Raw genomic sequence first — 19,301 nt, forward strand, 5'->3', positions numbered from 1 at the left:
TAGAATTGCGAGGCTCCGACACCAACAGAAAAGAAATCAGTTTTGCTGCAAGAATAACGATATAACTGACAGTCAATAGGAAAATTTGTTACGGATAGTCAAGGTCGCGCAGAGGCTACCGGGCCCGAACAACAAAATTCTAATGGCTTGTTTAAGATGTGTCAGAAATGCAAGTTCATGCAATTACATGTGCTGCCGGAGCTAATACACGCGCATGGACGAGTGGTGCTGTCGCACCGGTTCTAGCCCAGTGTTCAGTTGAAAATGCGCAAGGTGTCTCAATAAATGAAGTTGAAACTGTGGTTGAGGATAAGGAATGATGACAGCAGATGAATAAGATGTACGAGGGTTTAGAAGAAGGAAACAGTGAAAGGTTTTATAGAGAATAATGATGAAGCTACGAGGAAGAGAAAGGAAAGTGTATTTAATAAACATATGAATGACGAATATATAACCAGTGAATTAGATGAAATTTGTAGTTATCATGAGAAGTGTAAATCGTTTGAGGTATATAAGAATAATTTTGTTGATGCCATTGCTGAACCCAATGAAGTAAGCGTATTAAAATGGACAATTGGAAACTGTGCTATGGGGCAAGAGCTTGGACCTTTGGTGACTGCGTAACATTAATAAGTAAAACCGAGAATTTTAATGTATATGAAGTTACAGCCAATGTAATACATTCAGATGAATGTGACAGAGAGAGAGTTCTTGGTGATACGATAAATACTACAGAAATTAAAGTATTCCGTATCAAGAGGTTGAAAGAGGAAGGGAAAGTAAGAAGAAGCCACCAGATAAAATGCTAAAGCAGGAGGAAATTCAGTGGGGAGATTTAGAAATTGAACAAGATTTATTGTGGGAAGATAAAGGAATTGAAGTACGGCGATGTGAACAGACAATGATCCCAGTGAAAGTATACGATGAAGAAACACAAGTGTTAGTTGATAGTGGCAGTCAAATTAGTGCTTTGTCTCAGTTATTTTACAAGCATATAAAAAGAAAATCAGGAAAAGCGGAAGCGCTAGTTATGGGAGTGAAAATAATAGGTGCAATGGGTGGTGGCAAACCAGTTAAAGCGTACATCTTGATAGAATTCGATATTAATAATATATTGTTTGTACATGACTTTTCAGTGCTTCCTCAGTTTGTACTGAGATAGCTGTAGGTACGGGCTGGTAAAGAAACATGGAGTAATTACTGACTGTAATAGAAAATAAACGGCTTGTACAGTAGGTGAGAAAAAAATGGAAGTGAACATCGATAGTGTTGTGGCAACTGATATGAGAGAGGATATAGCTCTGAGAATTGTTACATTATCGGAGTGTGTAGGCTAAGGTGAAGGAACTAAGAATTATCGTGTTAGAAATGTGAACAGAGCGAACACATCTGTAGATTATTTGCGAGCCTTAATAGAAACAATATCGTAAGTAACATTAGAACAGAAGGATGAGTTGTACAATGTTTTGGTGAGCAACAAAGAAGTGCCTTCAGACAAGCCTGGTTTAATGCATGACTTTTAGTATGAAATAGAAACGATACCATATGAACTATTATTTTATTATTTGGGCCATTTTACCAAACACCATTAAATAGAGAAGAAGCAGTACAAAAAGAAATAAATCGTATGTAAGACTGGGGAATAACACGAAAATCTAGGAGTCAATATAATAATTATATATATATATATATATATATATATATATATATATATATATATAATGCAGGAGTCAATATTTCTAGTCAACAAAAAATACGCTGGAGTGAGGATTGTGACAGATGCTCGTGACCTCAAAAAGAAGTGAAACCTGAAAGTGGTAGGCCAGAAAGTCTTGACAATATGCCAGAGAAATTCCATAAGGTAAAATATATGATAAGTCTTGATCAGACCGCAGAATGAAGGCAAATCTGCCCTTGAAACAGATTCGAGGAAAGCTGACTGCATTTAACTTTGCAGGAAAATGTTATCATTACAAAGTGATTCCTTTTGGATTTATCTGAGTCAAAGTTTATCCGAGCTTTGGATGGGGTGTTAGGGAAAACAGGATAACCACATATGCAAACGATCTGTTGATAGCGACATCATTATGGAAAGAGCATTGTGAATTGTTAGATGAGACTTTTTGGATGTTAAAAACAGGTAGAAATACTCTGAAAACAATAAGTGTGAATTTCTAAAAAAAAAGTTGGAGTTCTTTGGCCATATTATTACAACTGGAATGACAGAAGATCCTGGGAAATTAGAAGCAACCAGGGAGTGTCAGCCTCCAAAGACTAGAAAACAGTTACAATTGCTTTTGGATCTATGTAATTTCTATCGTAAATATGTAAGTGGACAGCCTTTGATGATCCAGATTTATGTAATCTGCCGAAACAGAATAGTGCATATGTATCGACAGAAAAATATCAAGCAGGAATTGACCACTTGAAACAAGAACTAATGATCAATTCTTCACCACCCAGAACCATCTTTGCCATTTCATACTCACTGATTCACTTGATTATGGCATTGGAGTTCACCTATTTCAGGAAATAGGAAAAAGAGAAGATAAAAAAAGTCATGCAATAGTTTTTGCAAGAAAGACGTCATCCAAATACGAGCGAAACTACACAGTGTCAGGAACAGATGTATTAGCTATCATACGGGATATTAGGAAATTCGAAGGTTATTGAAGGAGACGCAAAATAACAGTACATAACGATCGTAAAACGTTGATGTTTTCAAAGAGTTATCGTCTGAAGCATGACAGATTGACAAGGTGGGCAGTAATCATATAGATGATTCATTATGAAATTTGTACATTAAAGGAGCTGATAACTGTGTAGCAGATGCCTTGCAAGACTGCCATTTTATCCTGGTGGTAAAACTAACAGGGAGAGATCAGAGAGAACATTTAAAACGATGTATTTTAACGAGGTTGAAGGTAAAAAAAAAAAGAGAACACATGTAAAAATATACATCGTTATCAATCTGAAGATGAATGTTTCACGCTAGTGAAAAATAAAAATGATGCTAGAGATGAAGAAGGTGCCAAATATAGAAACTATTAAAAACTGTACTATGGCATATTACATTTACGAAAGATTGAAACTTGTGAACACTGCCGAATATGTTGGCCAAGTAAGTGCATATCTGAATTGCCTATTACTATTTAGCTTATGGCCACTGTGGACCAAAAATGTGTACACATAAAATATCTGAACATGTAATATTTTTTAATATAACTAAGAAAGTAAGAGAAAGTGTATGGGCTTGTAATAAATGTCAGAGAGAAAAAGTGATGGACTTAACGAGTCATGGTGCTGTGCAAAGCATTTAGCCTAAAGACAATCTGGAAATTTCGGCAATGGACATTTATGGTCCACTGCTAGAAACGACAGGAAACTTTGTATAGATTTTGGTGGCGTTGGATACTTTTTCCAAAGTTATAAAATTGTATACTTTGAGAAAAGCTACTGCAAGAGCAGTATTCGTAAAATTTTCAAATAAACATTTTGTGGAAATCGGACAATCAAAACCTATATTATCTGACAATGGGCTTCAATTACATCCCAAGTTTGGAATGAGGAAATAAAGGAACTGGTGTAGTGATTCATATTGCGGCTTACCACCGGAAAACTAACCCATCTGAACGATTTATGAGTGAATTGGTCAATTATGTTAGGACTTATTGTCACAGTGATGATACAGCTTGGGGCAAATATGTATCTGAAATGGAAGAAATAATGAATTCTTCTTACATGAAATAATGAGCTTTTCTCCAATTGAAATTAGTTTTGGTCATTAACCAAAAAGCATACTAGAAGAGATAATCAAATTACCACCAACATAAAAATTGGGTATGTCACACAAAAAGAAACTGTTGAGAGAAAAGATGATTAAGTGCGTTGAAGCATGAATAAAGAGGCTTGATGATAAAGTGAAAAAAGTTAAATTCAAGGTAGGAGACGTTGTTATCATGAAAACGCACGAAAAAGCCAGTGTAACCGACAATGAAATACACACTTTCAAAGTCATTAACAAATGACCAATTAAGATTGAGTGTGTTCTTCATCCTAATGCTTTTTGCTTGGTTTACCCTCGGTCTTTGAAAGGTGAGGTGTCTGTAACGTTATAGATCTGAAACATTACCAAAATAAAAAAAATAATTGATGTTAACATTCATTTATGAAGTCAAAAATAAAAGTATAAAAATATGTAATGTGACTTAACTATAAAATTTATATGAATAAGTACAGAGTATCAGATGATACTACTTTAATAACATTCATTATGTATGTAAAATTTTTATAGGTATGTGAACTGAGACTGGTTACGTTAGTTACAGATAACGAGCAATAGCATCAAAGAGATGAACTGAAAGCTTGGATAATGTTTCTAGAAAGTAACTAAAGTGGTGAACAGATAAATAATTGGAAGTGAATGTCTATGAACATGCTTGACATGCAGGCACCAGAACACAAAATATGCTGAAAGGTTGTTCAGCACTAGTGAAATATATGTGTTCTTTTACAGGAATGAAACATAAAATATGCTAACATAAAAAGTAATAAATGCTTATAAGGACTGATATGTCATAGTGAGAAAATTACTGAGAGGATATATAAATGGACAAAGATAAAATTATGCTGTTTAAAGTACAGTTAAGTAATAATTTGTCAAAATCTCTATGATTAATAACTATTAATTTTGTGAACAAAAATATTTTTTAATTATTGGTAAGAGTGACAAAAACGCTTTCCGTGTATTTCTGCGTATGTAAAAATGTATGTGTATAAATACTGTAATTGAAATATTGACAAAATTGTTATTGTAGTTCATGCAGCTATGATATGAAAAATTTTCATAAAACTGGTAGTCACTGCTCTGTTGAAATTTCAAAATACCATAAGCACTATGTTCTGTGTTTGAAGTTTCCTTGAGTCTACTACATCTTGTAATGTAGATCAATGAAAAGTGTAACATTATCAGTAAGAGTATCGATCGGTAGGCTTCATTAATGTCTCTGGACGGACCTGCACGCGAAATAGTTGTTGGAGAGGCAGCCATTGCTTTTACATTGATAGAGTGCTTATGGTTCAGACGTAAAATGCATTACAGTCAAATTGTGCTGTGATCTGTGAGTGTCTGTGAGATAGTAAAATGATCGTCGTTATGATACAATGAAAAGATTTCGTATAGACAGACAGTATTTGGAATTATGTGGGAACAGTAGAAAACTTCTAGAGCTTAGCTGGCAACAGAATGTACTGTGGTGCCAATGCTGTGTATTGCAAGAGCGATGAAGAGCGCGTACAGTTTATTTTTACATTATGTTATCCGCCGAAGCACCTAAAAAGATTCAGCACAAATTAAGATTTAACTAGTTTATTGTTCGGGTTTGTACTGACATTCCAGCGTTTAGAACTCATAGTGTTCAAATTGTAATTTCTCATTGTTTGTTGTGCTCCAGTCCGAAAATTTTCCGTGATAGGGTCCTCCCTTTCCTTAAGTGGAATTCCAAGTTGTATTAAGACACAGAAACTTATCCAGATGAGTGAACAATAATCTAATAACATTTTTTTTTTTTTTGTGATTAGCTTGAAACAGTCGAAACTCTGAGAATGCTTTATGTTAACTGTTCACAATTGAACAACAGTTAAATAATAATGTTTTCTGAAACCAAAAGGTAATAACCTTAATTTCTTTGAAAGACTGTTCAAAAAGTATTTCACAAAAGTAACAGGTCATGGTCAGATTAAATGATTTTTACAAACGTCAGTACTACCACGTTTCCAATGATAGCTTTCAGGATTTTTTTATTAAACATTGCTTTTTAATTTGAAACAGAATATTGTTTCATCTGTCAAAACATGAATGTCATTCATCAGTTTTACATTATTTGTTAGTGATTAACAAATTAACTGCTTAAGCATTGCAGCGAGCATTACACTGTAGTTATTGCTAAAAACACTAAACCAGAAAATGTATTCAATTATTGCTCCATTTTCGAAGCTAATATATAAGAGAAAATACAGACGTATTCCTTACACACTACTTAACCTAAATTATCCTAAGGACAAACACACACACACACACCCATGCCCAATGGAGGACAAGAACCTCCGCCGGGACCAGCCACATTAAGGTGAATAACGTCGGAATATTCTGCTGGATGCGACTCTATTGCTATAGAGAATTTAATGGGTAGCGCTAGAGCCTTGAGTAGCTGTTCTCTTTAACAGACAGAAAAGAAACCCATCCTTTCCTGTAGCATTCTATTTCACAACTGTGTCAGTGTATTGTGAGAAGTTGAATAGTGCTGTTTGCTAATAGAATAACTAGGTGAGTTACACTGCTATTGTCATTATTCCAATATTTGATCATACTAGAGTTGTTCGCGCAGCGAGCTGGCGACCGCAAGTTTGTTTCAGCTAACTGTGCAGGTTAATGAACAGGAAATCAGAACAAATGAAATCTCAAATCGATCATTGAAAAATATTTCAGTTACGCGAGACTTCGTTTATCGTCATTAACAGTAAAGTTTATTAATACGAATAACACCCACTTTACATCGGATCAGACGCATTATTCCATATTGTAGGGCCGCGCGGGATTAGCCGAGCGGTCAGATAGCGCTGCAGTCATGGACTGTGCGGCTGATCCTGGCGGAGGTTCGAGTCCTCCCTCGGGCGTCTGTGTGTGTGTGTGTGTGTGTGTGTGTGTGTGTGTGTGTGTGTGTGTGTGTGTTTGTCCTTAGGATAATTTAGGTTAATTAGTGTGTAAGCTTAGTGACTGATAACCTTAGCAATCAAGTCCCATAAGATTTCACACACATTTGAATATTTTGAACATATTGTAGGGATCCTTTGGAACACTCGTCATTACAAAGTGCAGTGTGGGAATGGCGGCGTTATTACGGGAGTAGAATTCATTATGAAAAGGAAGGTAAGGCAGAGGGTGAGTTATTGTGAACAGTTCAGTAATGGGACTATTCTCTTCAAATTCAACAGCAAACTAAAACTGACAACGATAGTTCAGGTGTAATGTAGGAGTCACAAGAAGAAGATGAAGAGATAGAGAGAGTATATGAGGATACTGAACAGGAATATAGTAAGCAAAGGAGGACTGAATGCGGTTGTAGGGGAAAGGATAGAAGGAAAATTTACAAGGAAATAAGGGCTTGATAGCCCGTCCAGTTAGTCATGCGGTCTGGCGCATTGCTTTCCTGGCGGGAAGGCGTGCCGGTCCACTTTCTCCATCTAAGCTTACACCATATTGGGGTTACCCTCGTCTGGTGTGAGAGGGGGGGGGTTTCCACTGGGGGCCGAACTGCACAATAACCCTGGGTTCGGTGTGGGCGGCTGTGGGGTCAGTGGACGGCTGTAGTCTGTTGTGAACTGCTGAGGGTTACGGCGAAGACGAAGCTTCTCCGTCGTTTCTAGGTCCCCAGTTCCATACAATACAGGACAATACAATTGGATTGATAGTAAGAAAGAGAGGCGAGATAGACTAGTTCAGTGCAACAATAAATTTTAGGTAGTAATAGCGAGTAATCTGTTCAAGAATCAGAAGAGGAGGAGATATACTTCAAAAGATTCAAAAACAGTGGAACATACCAGATGGAACACATCATGGTCCGACAGAGATACCGATATCAGATATTGGAATTTAAAGCTCACTCAGGAGCAGATATAAACTCAGATTACAATTAAGTAGTGATAAAGAGTAAATAGAAGTTTTAGAGAATCGTCCAGAAGGAAGATCGTGGAACGCAGTGGGATAGTGATGTACTGAGGAATGCTGAGATGTGCTTGAAGTTCACTAATGATATCGATACTGTGATAAGAATACCGTAACAGGCTGTTTAGCTGAAGACGAGTGGACATCTCTAAACTGAGCAATCACAGATGTTGTACAGTCAAACATAGGTACAAGGGAGGTAACTCCGAAAAAGCCTTGAGCAGCAGAAGAAATACTTCAATTGTTTCACGAAAGAAGCAGGTACAAAAATGTTCAGGAAAGTCAGTAATACAGACATATAAATAAATAGGATGCGCAGGGAAGCTACGTGCGAAATGGGTACAAGAAAGTGTGAAGACATCGAAAAAGAAAGGAAAATCGGAAGGACCGATTCAGCATATAGATGTGTCACTGAAATGAACAGCAAGGGTGGCAACATTAAGACTGCAGTCATAACCCCACTGTTAAAAGCAGAGGAGAGAGTGGGTAAATGGAAGCAGTACATTGAACACCTCTATAAATTTTCTGATGATGCTATTAAAGAAGAAATTGAAGGTAAAATGGAAGAGATAGTGGATCCAATAATAGACTGAACGTCTAAAACATCTATGAAAGGCTTGAGATCAAATGAGGCAGAAGGGATAGTTGACATTCCATAGGAATTTTTGAAATCATTATTGTAATCAAATGATTATTCAGTTTCATGTTTAGAATCTATGACATAGGCGACTTACCATCAGACTTTCGAAAAAACGTCATCTGTACAATTCTGAAAATAGAAAGAGAAGATAAGCGTGAGAATTATCGCACAAACACCGTAACAGCTCACGTATCCAAGCTGATAACAAGAATAATAAACATAAGAAAGGAAAAGAAAATAGAGGATCATTCAGTTGACCATCAGTCTGACTTCAGGTAATGTAAACGCACCAGAGAGGCAGTTCTAACCTTCCGGTCGATAAAGGAAGCGAGACTGAAGGAAAATCAAGACGCAGTTGTGTGATTTGATGATCTAGAATAAGCATTCGTCAATGTAAAAAGGTGCAAGATATTGGAAATTCTGAGTAAAATAGCAATAATCTATAGGGAAAGACGGGTAATATTCAGGGTGTTACAAAAAGGTACGGCCAAACTTTCAGGAAACATTCCTCACACACAAATAAAGAAAAGATGTTATGTGGACATGTATCCGGAAACGCTTAATTTCCATGTTAGAGTTCATCTTAGTTTCGTCAGTATGTATTGTACTTCGTCGATTCACCGCCAGTTGGCCCAATTGAAGGAAGGTAATGTTGACTTTGGTGCTTGTGTTGACATGCGAGTCATTGCTCTACAGTACTAGCATCAAACACATCAGTAGGTAGCATCAACAGGTTAGTGTTCATCACAAACGTGGTTTTTCAGACAGTGCAATGTTTACAAATGCGGAGTTGGCAGATGCCCATTTGATGTGTGAATTAGCACGGGGAAATAGCCGTGGCGCGATACATTTGTATCGAGACAGATTTCCAGAACGAAGTGTCCCGACAGGAAGACATTCGAAGCAATTGATCGGCGTCTTAGGGAGCACGGAACATTCCAGCCTATGACTCGCGACTGGGGAAGACCTAGAACGACGAGGACACCTGCAATGGACGAGGCAATTCTTCGTGCAGTTCACGATCACCCTAATGTCAGCGTCAGAGAAGTATGTTGACTACGTCACTATGTGGAGAGTGCTACGGGAGAACCAGTTGTTTCCGTACCAGCGTGTGCAGGCACTATCAGCAGCTGACTGGCCTCCACGGGTACACTTCTGCGAATGGTTTATCCAACAATGTGTCAATCTTCATTTCAGTGCAAATGTTCTCTTTACGGATGAGGTTTCATTCCAACGTGATCAAACTGTAAATTTTCACAATCAACATGTGTGGGCTGACGAGAATCCGCAGGCAATTGCGCAATCACGTCATCAACAACAGTACACGTTTGGGCAGGCATTGTTGTTGATGTCTTGATTGGGCCCCATGTTCTTCCACCTACGCTCAACGGAGCACGTTAACATGATTTCATACGGGATACTCTACCTGTGCTGCTAGAACATGTGCCATTACAAGTACGACACAACATGTGGTTCATGCACGATGGAGCTCCTGATCATTTCAGTCGAAGTGTTCGTACGCTTCTCAACAACAGATTCGGTGACCGATGGATTGGTAGAGGCGGACCAATTCCATGGCCTCCACGCTCTCCTGATCTCAACCCTCTTGACTTTCATTTATGGGGGCCTTTGAAAGCTCTTGACTACGCAAATGCAGGGTTTCCGTGCGACAGAGGGTGGATGTATGTACCGTCGCTAACAGAGAACATTTTGAACATTTTCTGTAACAAAGTGTTTAAAGTCACGTTTGTACGTTCTGGTGCTGTGTGTTTCCATTCCATGATTAATGTGATTTGAATAGAAGTAATAAAATGAGCTCTAACATGGAAAGTAAGCGTTTCCGGACACATGTCCACATAACAAATTTTCTTTGTGTGTGATGAGTGTTTCCTGAAAGTTTGGCCGTACCTTTTTGTAACACCCTGTATAATGAGTACAGGAACTAGGAGGGACAAACAAGAGTGGGAGACGAAGAACGAAATCCTCGAATCAAAAAAATCATAATTGTGCGGGTACTATGGGAAGCAAACGCTGGGATATTCGGAAGTTTGGGTCTGCCCGTGAAGTGTGCTCAGATAGCCGAAGCAGTGAAGTTGATCACTCATGTGAAGTGAGAAATTTGGTTTCGAGTCCCTGTCCGGCACAAATTTTCATTTGTTTCCAGTTGATTATGTAATATGGTGGTACCGTATTCGCAGTTTGATTATATTTCAAGAAAACAATTATATTCGTGTCAGCTGTACTGTGATTGCTAAAGGTTAGTACTACAGAAGTTTATTGGTTCGCATCTGTTGTCGAAATTGAAAACATGCCGAAACTCCAACGACAAAAAAAAGTCTTCGTAATGCATATTGAAATAAATGAACATCGTTAAAAATGACTCGGCTTTCCGGACAGGTCGACTCACAGTTGTAGCTGGATCTCACCATTTTCATAGTCTGCAAATGGTGGCTGAAGTAGCTGCACACTTCGTCGTTGGCTCTGTGCCAACAACAGCATCTAATTTCAGGTTAGTCAGGTGACAGTCTCTCACTGCCGAAGTGAGGTCTGTCTGAGGTGGCGCATGGCTGAAGAATAACTTTCTGCAGTCTGCGTATGACAATGAAGACCAGGTTGTCTCCGTCTTTCTGGCGTTACGTAATTTTGATTGGTTGAATGATACACATTACGAATGCCTACCGGTAATAAGTTGTCTTAAAAGACACTACTCTCCCTCCCTTAATCTTTTTCAGTTGATTAACCAATTACGAATTTCGTAGTACTTGGCGCTCGAATGCTGTATACCATTCTCTCCCTCTCTATGTCTACGCCAATAAAGGCAGACCTATGTAAGTGCAACCGTGTTTCTTCCTTCCACTCCCAAATTGTTTAGGTTACCCAACGGTAACTGTTTTTATAGTTCATTAAACATTTTGTGTTGTGGAGCCTGGTAGTGGTGGCGGTGTTTTATAGTCTTCGAGAGTGCCTTGATCTCTTTCGTTCCCACTTTCTCAGACGCTATCTTAGCGACCTGTGTATTTCGCCGAATTCTCACTGCCTGCCCTGCTGTCCCCAAAAGGATTTCTTCCTGGACTCTGGCAAAACAGCAGCCGTCCCCAAGCCAAACACAGCTCGTTAAAAACAGACTGCATTGTTCCCACATAGCGTAGAGATACAGTGTGCGTTGTGACCTTTAGAACTCCGGCGCCGAGTCGGCTTACATCAAAGCACTGTACAGTGTGACCCCCTGACGTAGTTCTTTGCATATGTTCTTGTGCCTTCCGCGAATTATGCTGTGACTGTTTCCCCGCCAGCTGACACGACACACACCACGTGCTCTAGCCTACAGCGAAGTGCAATATGCTTCCATAGACGCTTCTTATTTATGTTCACGTACAATTAATTCAACATAGGAAATTGCAATCTACATTAGTTAAGTACTGGCAATTACTGGTATTAATTCATATTTCATTTATTTGTGGAGATTAGTTAACTGGATAGACTTTTTATTTCGGGTTTCACATCAGTTACGGGATAGTTTGCGAAAAACGGAAGCGCAACAGTTTGGAGCACAGCACTATTCAGTAACGAATCATGAACTGTGGCAAAATCAGAACAGAAGAGAATCGAAAGGTATAAATGTAGTGCTACAGTAGAATGTGTAAAAATTGGACAGGATAATCAGGTAAGGAATGAGGAAGTTCTCCGCAGAGAAAAGGAATATTTGGAAAAACTGACAAGAAGAATGTGCAGCAGACCAGACGTCTGTTAAGATATCGGGGTATAGCCTCCAGAGTACTAGAGGGAACTGTAACAGGTAAAAACTGTACAGGAAGACGGAGACCGTATTACATCCAACAAATACGTTGGGTACAAGAGGTACTCTGACATGAAGAGGTGGCGCAGGACAGGAATTCAAGGCGCGTCGCAGCATCAAACCAATCAGAAAAAAAGGTAAACAGTGATCCTGGATACCTTTCCTGTCCAAGTCCCCGGGAAACAAAATTGATTAAAAACCGGAAAAGTTAGCAAACCTGCCATTCAAACAGGCATACCGGTACATTTGATCTGCGATGAGGACATCTGGCTGAATGAGGAATTAGATGAAGCCTTGTGTTATAAAACACTTACATAAAAAACTGCCGTGCAGGGTTTCCCTTTCTTCCAGTTTTCAGAAACTCCGTCTTCAGTTGACAGAATTGGCAATCACACTCGAACAGAAGTAAACAATTAGTTGGGAATACCATGAAAAGTTGCACACGGCTGAGGCAATTCAATTCTACACAGAATCTAGACGGTCTGAATGTGCAATAGTATACGTTAAATGCCTGTAGCGACATATCATGAAGTAAAGGGTGCTGCTTCCAGACTCCCGAAACAAGATGAAACACGATGATAATTTGTGTACTACAAAGTGCTGAAAGATGTACCAGGAAATCATTATATGTGCCATGGGTGTCTTTTAGTCTGTACTTGATCTGATAACGAAGTGCAGTGCTAATTCAGGCATAAGTGTTTCGAAGCATGCTGTTCACTGCACATTGTTGAACACTGGGCTCCCTAGCAGGCAAGCCCTACGTGTTCTCATGTTGACATCTTTAATTACTATTGCAGCTGGTACAGGACCATGAAGATTCGATTCGACGCGCTATACAGAGTGGCATGAGGCTTGTGAGGTGTGTTTAAGTGCATAAATTTAGAGGTTCGCTACTACTGAATCTGCAGACACTACTGACGTAACGTTATATGCTGCTGCCGAAGGTTTAATGTTGATAGTATTACTGGTGCAGACGACGTATATAATGCTTTTAGTCGGTTGATGAGGTGGCTGTGATGGCAATAACAAGGTAACATCAGGTGGAGTAGTAAAGCTTGATGGGACAACATATCAAGGATGGTATTTTGATCATACTAAACGGTGCTAGGATTACAGAAACAGGAAGATATGAAGACAGAGATATGTTGATAGTAAGGATAAGAATTAAAATAAGAGAAATGAGGCAAAGGGTATGAAATGCTGGGGGGAGAGGGGGATAGATGTTTTTGAAGTGACTGTGTGAAAATTATGCCATTTAGTGCCACTGGTCATCGGCAGAGGAAGCAGAGAGATGTCAATTTGATGATATTGCATACGGAGTTCGGTATTAATCAGAGGTGGTTTAGATTTGATATGCATTCGCCGGAATATACTGGACGTGCTCGGTTCTAGATACTCCAAGTATGAGAGGACTTATGTTTATACACAGAGAATCTCAAAGCGTGAGCATGTATAGGGATTCGAGTCGTTTTTAGAAGGATAATCATTGCTATTACGCTTTTGGATGGGCATAGGTTCTGGGGACAGCTTTGAAATTATGAATTTTGTGTGGTATTGGGATGATGCATTTTCGATTAAAAGTCCAAGAATTAAAATAGTAGGATAAGTGACTCTGTAATTATTCCAGGATTAATGCCATTTACTATTTTTAGTGCACAATGTAAATTGCTTCATCATCAATTTGATCGGTGGTGATTATGATTTTGACTTGTTGGTTACACCTCGAAGTACCATTGACTGGTGAGATGGCAATAATGATTCAAATGTTGCAGTAATTGAGAAATAGTCGAATCAGATAAGCCATTGGAGATTGAATGAAGGTTTCCAGTAAGTGTAGGGCGGCGGTATTTTGCCTTCATACATTATCAGTCAACTTAATTTGATCGATTAGATTAACATATTTATAGCGTTTGCGATCAAAGGGATCAGTTTATTAACTGTAGTGGCAGATACTGGAAGCTCAACAACTAGAATCTGAAGTACTGCATGCTTTAAAAAATTATTTTTACATTTGCTACGACAGTGAGAGGGACTGAGGAAGCAACGGAATTTGGGCAGGTTGGGGCCGAGCTGGCAGTTTTTTCTCAGCAGCTGAAGGCCAGAATTTTACAGCCCACCACAAAGTCATCCTGTGATGTGGCCCTGTGAAGATAGTCTCCCATTGACAGGGGCATCGCCAAAGTTTGAAAGGGGGCACTAAAGACAGCCATCTAAAAAGAATAACCTGCAGTTCTTCAGCCCTATCAGAGTGTGGTTCAAATGGCTCTGAGCGCAATGGGACTTAACATCTGAGGTCATCAGCATCCTAGAACTTAGAACTAATTAAACCTAACTAACCTAACGACATCACACACATCCATGCCTGAGGTAGGATTCGAACCTGCGACCTTAGCGGTCGCAAGGTTCCAGGCTGAAGCGCCTAGAACCGCTCGGCCACATAGGCCGGTTCCATCAGAGTGTGTCTCCAATCGCCCCACGGGCGTCTGGGAGACTGTTTTGGTGCTGGTACCTTGTCCCGCGGTTTCGCAGGGTCTGTATGGTTAGTGCCTTTCCTGCCGCCACCCCGACGCCATGGGGTGGAATGAGTGTACTCCAGCTATGTGCGTCTAGTGGAATCCATGTAATGGTGCAAAAGTGTTGAGATGTCTGCGAGTCGTATAACTGAGTCGGAACGTGGGGACCATAACGGTATTCACGAAGCAGTATGTGGAAAACCTCCTAAAAACCGCATGCAGCTAGGCCGCCACACCGGCTGACGTCGGTAATCCGATCCAGGGCCGGCGCCCCTACCCGAGTCCAGTAAGCAGCGCATTAGCGCTCTCGGCTAACCTGGTGGGTCCACGGGTGTCTTGGAGACAACAGTTAAGATTTCTTCCCATGCCGAATGCATAGCACTTTCCCGCCTCTGTATGCAGCAAGCCTTGTGATTGGCTGAGCCGTAGCTTCTAGAACATTTAGTATGAACTGCTCAGGGATGGCCAGCGGTTTCATAGCTAGAATGAGTGGGAGCAATCATGTTGAAATGATGACTGTAATTGGCTGAATCAAGTATTCACATTACTGAACTGAGGTTTGCTAATACTGAAGCAAAATGTGCCAGAGGACTCCTGGTGGGTATGAAGGTGGCACAAGTAACTGGAGAGCCTATAATTTGTTTGAGATATGGCTGACAAAGTGTCCAGTGTACACACTCAAACTTAGTCCCAGAATGAGCCAATTGTGCCACTTGAAGGAGAATCATTTTGTTTGTCTGCTGCACAGTCTGCTCCCGGCAAGTGTGTAAGCAGATTATATTGACTCATGAATTGACTCTGTACTTTTGTAACTTCGAATGCAGAAGTTTGCAGGCACAACGACACGTCATCTGTGTAATTAATTCACATCTACACGTACACTTTGTCTCCACGACGTCCGCAGTCTTCCATAGACGTGCTTTCCATTCGACGTTTTATGGCGACACATGTGCCACAGCTTGAGACATAGGGAACCGTAATTATAAATATGTCCAGTTCCAATAGATTACTGTTTGAGCTCTCTGGTGTCAGCGCCATTCAGCGTAGAGATTCTTACAAATAAACAGGTTAGACAGTATCAACCATTTCAGTGTTTCGGTCGTGAAAATGGGGAACGCTATTTCTGCAAAGAAGGCGTGTTTTGTGCCAATCTTCAATTAGTGTGACCAGTGGAATTAACTGAATGTTGTAACTGTAGAGATTCCATTTATCGCCGGCCGGTGTGGCCGTGCGGTTCTAGGCGCTCAGTCTGGAACCGCGTGACCGCTACGGTCGCAGGTTCAAATCCTGCCTCGGGCATGGATGTGTGTGATGTCCTTAGGTTAGTTAGGTTTAAGTAGTTCTAAGTTCTAGGGTACTGATGACCTCAGATGTTAAGTCCCATTGTGCTCAGAGCCATTCCATTTAGCAATTTTTGTAATAAATATCTTGATAGCATTCCAGTGTTCTTATCTAACTAGGATAGGATAAGAAAAGATTGTTTAATTTCTGAGGCTGTCAGCCATAGTAGGACTTGTCAACTCGTAACAGTTCACAGTCACGACCCACCCCAATGTTGCCTAAGAATGGTATGGAATATTTCGGCGGCCTTCATGATGATTAAACTTTTATGAAGAATAATCTAGGTAATGTTGATGGTGGAAGTACTTCCTGGTGTCACAGATGTCGTTTCTGTGATACTGTACAAAGATCGCGGCGCCACACCAAAGTCAGCAATGCATATCGATATGCATATCGATACCACAGACGTTAGAGATGTCTCGCTGCAATCCGCAGTGACGAATGGGAGAGGCTGAAGAAGGCACGCCGTCTCTCTCTGAGAACAGCCGCGCCCTTGCAAGGAGGTGAATATACAGTCGAGCGTGGAAACTTTCTGCCCAGTTCGTGACCGCAACTGAAGCAGTCAAACACTTCGAGTAGGATTAAAGTGTTATAGAAAAGAACTTTTGTAAATTTTGAGAACTGTTTGTTAACTAGAGCTTCAAGTGATGCTTTGGTTGTCAACGACACCTGTAAATTATCAAGCACTGCTGTAGCAAAGGATGTACCAAGTTACGTAAATATTCTTATTCCTTCACGTAATAAAGTGGACTGATATTTTATATGCTGTAGTTCCAGTGAGGAATCTCACAGAGCAATCAAAGAAGCCATTGCTTTGAACAAACGACTGTAGTTTCCGTCAATAAAATTATTCTGGGCTGTCAATACATAAAACTGTCCGACGTTTCGGCCACTATTGCAAATAGCCTTCCTCAGGTCTTTGTGTTGAGCTGACTGCTGAATGAGAGAGACTGTATCTTACACAGTAGCGGAGGGAGTTGTTTACGTAAACAGTATAAGATCTAAAGTCTCTCTCACTCAACAGTCAGCGAAGCACAAAGCCCTGAGGAAGGCCACAAGCAACAGTGGCCGAAATGTCAGACCATTTTATATATCGACAATACGGTCAACAGCCCAGAACAATTTTATTGGTAGTGAGAACGGCCGCGGAAGCTTGCGCTTACAAACTGTTAGTTTCGCCTGGTGGTAACAGTTTCCATGGCGGACATGTTCAGCATCTGGCAGTGTAAGACGTTTACATGAAACTATTGTCTTCGAACGTGATTAGGTGTGTGTGTGAGGGGCCCGATTAGGACGTGGCGCCTAGCCCGGCGCCGCTCACCCGCCGCCAGCGCTGGTGCCGGCTCTGGCCGCCTGCCGGCAGCCGTGCAGCGGGGTCTGCGCGGAGAACTCCGCCGCCGCCGCGAAGCGCCTCCACATGGCGTGGCGGGGCGCCGCGGCTGCTAACGAGCCCAGCGCAAACTGCGCTCGCGCGCAACGAAAACAAACACCTTTCCGTGTCACAAGACTGATTGCTGTTTGCCCGCAAGCGACTGACTTCGTAGATAACGAGAGCGAATGATAGCAATGATTAATGATCGCGCGGGGCAGATGAGAGTGATAAATTCTCACGTTACTAGAGAAACATCTCGATGCAAAAATACTCCCTCCATTATTCTGCTTTTTCGATTAGAGGTTCTTGTGATCAAAACACCAATTACGTCTAAACGTGGACGGGTGAAGATACAACTCTGCATTCTAAGACAGTGTTTCTGTTTTCATATCATATTTAGAGACTTGTTTATTTCATTTCCGTTCGTCAACTGTTCCCTGAGTTTCTTCTCATACGTATTCTGTCTATATTACCTTTTAACACATCGCAACCCGGCAAGAACAGTGAGAAAACTCAAAAATGAAATACTTGAGATAAATCGACTGAAAGAAGTGTGTAAAACTTATACTGAAATAATATAAGAATCCCTTAATTTTAAATAAGTGATTCTTTCAGTAAAGCCGGCCGCGGTGGTCTCGCGGTTCTAGGCGCGCAGTCCGGAACCGTGCCGTCTGCTACGGTCGCAGGTTCGAATCCTGCCTCGGGCATGGATGTGTGTGATGTCCTTAGGTCAGTTAGGTTTAAGTAGTTCTAAGTTCTAGGGGACTAATGACAGCAGCAGTTGAGTCCCATAGTGCTCAGAGCCATTTTTGATCTTTCAGTAAATTCCGTCATAATCTATTCAAATGTCGTACGGACATGTAGTTCTGTACACGTAGAATAAGGGTTGTTATAAGGTAATTATTAATTAATTCTTCATGTTATGTCACTTTTCTAAAAACTCGGACCTCCATCAATCAAAATTAGTACTTCAGTACATAAAAAAGACAAACAAGAAACAACTTGAAATCGTATTAGAGAAACACAAAATGCAAAGTTATAATTTATGGAACACTATTGACAAAAAATATAGAATCATAAATGCGTTTATGTAATGTGGAAGTACTTTTCGCCATGGTAAGCCATTGTGTATGAACTTTTTTTTATAGCAAAAATTTCCATTTTTGCCTTATATGCTGCTACACACGAAATGTCCTAATATTTACAACACCTGCAATCGTCAAAACAGTGTCTGTTCACCGAGTAGGTAGCGCAGTGGTTAGCACACAGGACTTGCATTCAGAGGGGAGGAGGAGGGGGGGGGGGGGGGGGGGGAGGAAGACGGTTCAGACCTGCGTGAGGCCTTCCTGACTTTCTGATTTAGGTTTTCCGTGCTTTCCCGAAATCGCTTTAGGAAAGTTCCCGGATGGTGTCTTTGAAAGGGTCTTCTCCCCTAAATCAGCCAACCAACCAACAGTCTCTGTTCCATCAGACGTGTATGCATGTCTGAAGGACACTGTAATGTAAGATACAGACACTGTATAATCACCCAACTATACTGGTCCTGCCGGCCGGTGTGATCGAGCGGTTCTAGGTGCTACAGTCTAGAACCGCGCGACCGCTATGGTCACAGGTTCGAATCCTGCCTCGGGCATGGATGTGTGTGATGTCCTTAGGTTATTTCTAAGTTCTAGGGGACTGACGACTTCAGGAGTTAAGTCCCACAGTGCTCAGAGCCATTTGAACCATATACTGGTCCTCGTTTGCTGTGGTTCTCTAAATAACCTTAACCTAATGCCACAACTGTTCCTCCCCTAAGAATTTAAACTAAATTAATTCTTGTTTACGTAACTAATGTCGAGTGATTTTATTAACAGCGAAGAAATATGACTGTTGCTGCAGACTCATGTCTAGTAGGTGATATTCCCACTTTTAGT

At 40.6% G+C, this 19,301-nt stretch overlaps 1 protein-coding gene across 1 annotated transcript in view; it reads right to left on the reverse strand.

The window, feature by feature from the left end:
- LOC126267796 (sodium channel protein Nach-like) overlaps nucleotides 1-17,432 on the reverse strand; it is a 96,713-nt gene extending 79,281 nt beyond the window's left edge. The window contains exon 1 of the mRNA XM_049973100.1: nucleotides 17,335-17,432. Coding sequence (XP_049829057.1) covers nucleotides 17,335-17,432 — 98 coding nt within the window. The remainder of the gene's footprint in view (nucleotides 1-17,334) is intronic.
- Between the last annotated feature and the right edge of the window lie 1,869 nt (nucleotides 17,433-19,301).

Source organism: Schistocerca gregaria, chromosome 4, assembly GCF_023897955.1.
Source record: "Schistocerca gregaria isolate iqSchGreg1 chromosome 4, iqSchGreg1.2, whole genome shotgun sequence".
NCBI classification, from domain to species: Eukaryota; Metazoa; Arthropoda; class Insecta; order Orthoptera; family Acrididae; genus Schistocerca; species Schistocerca gregaria.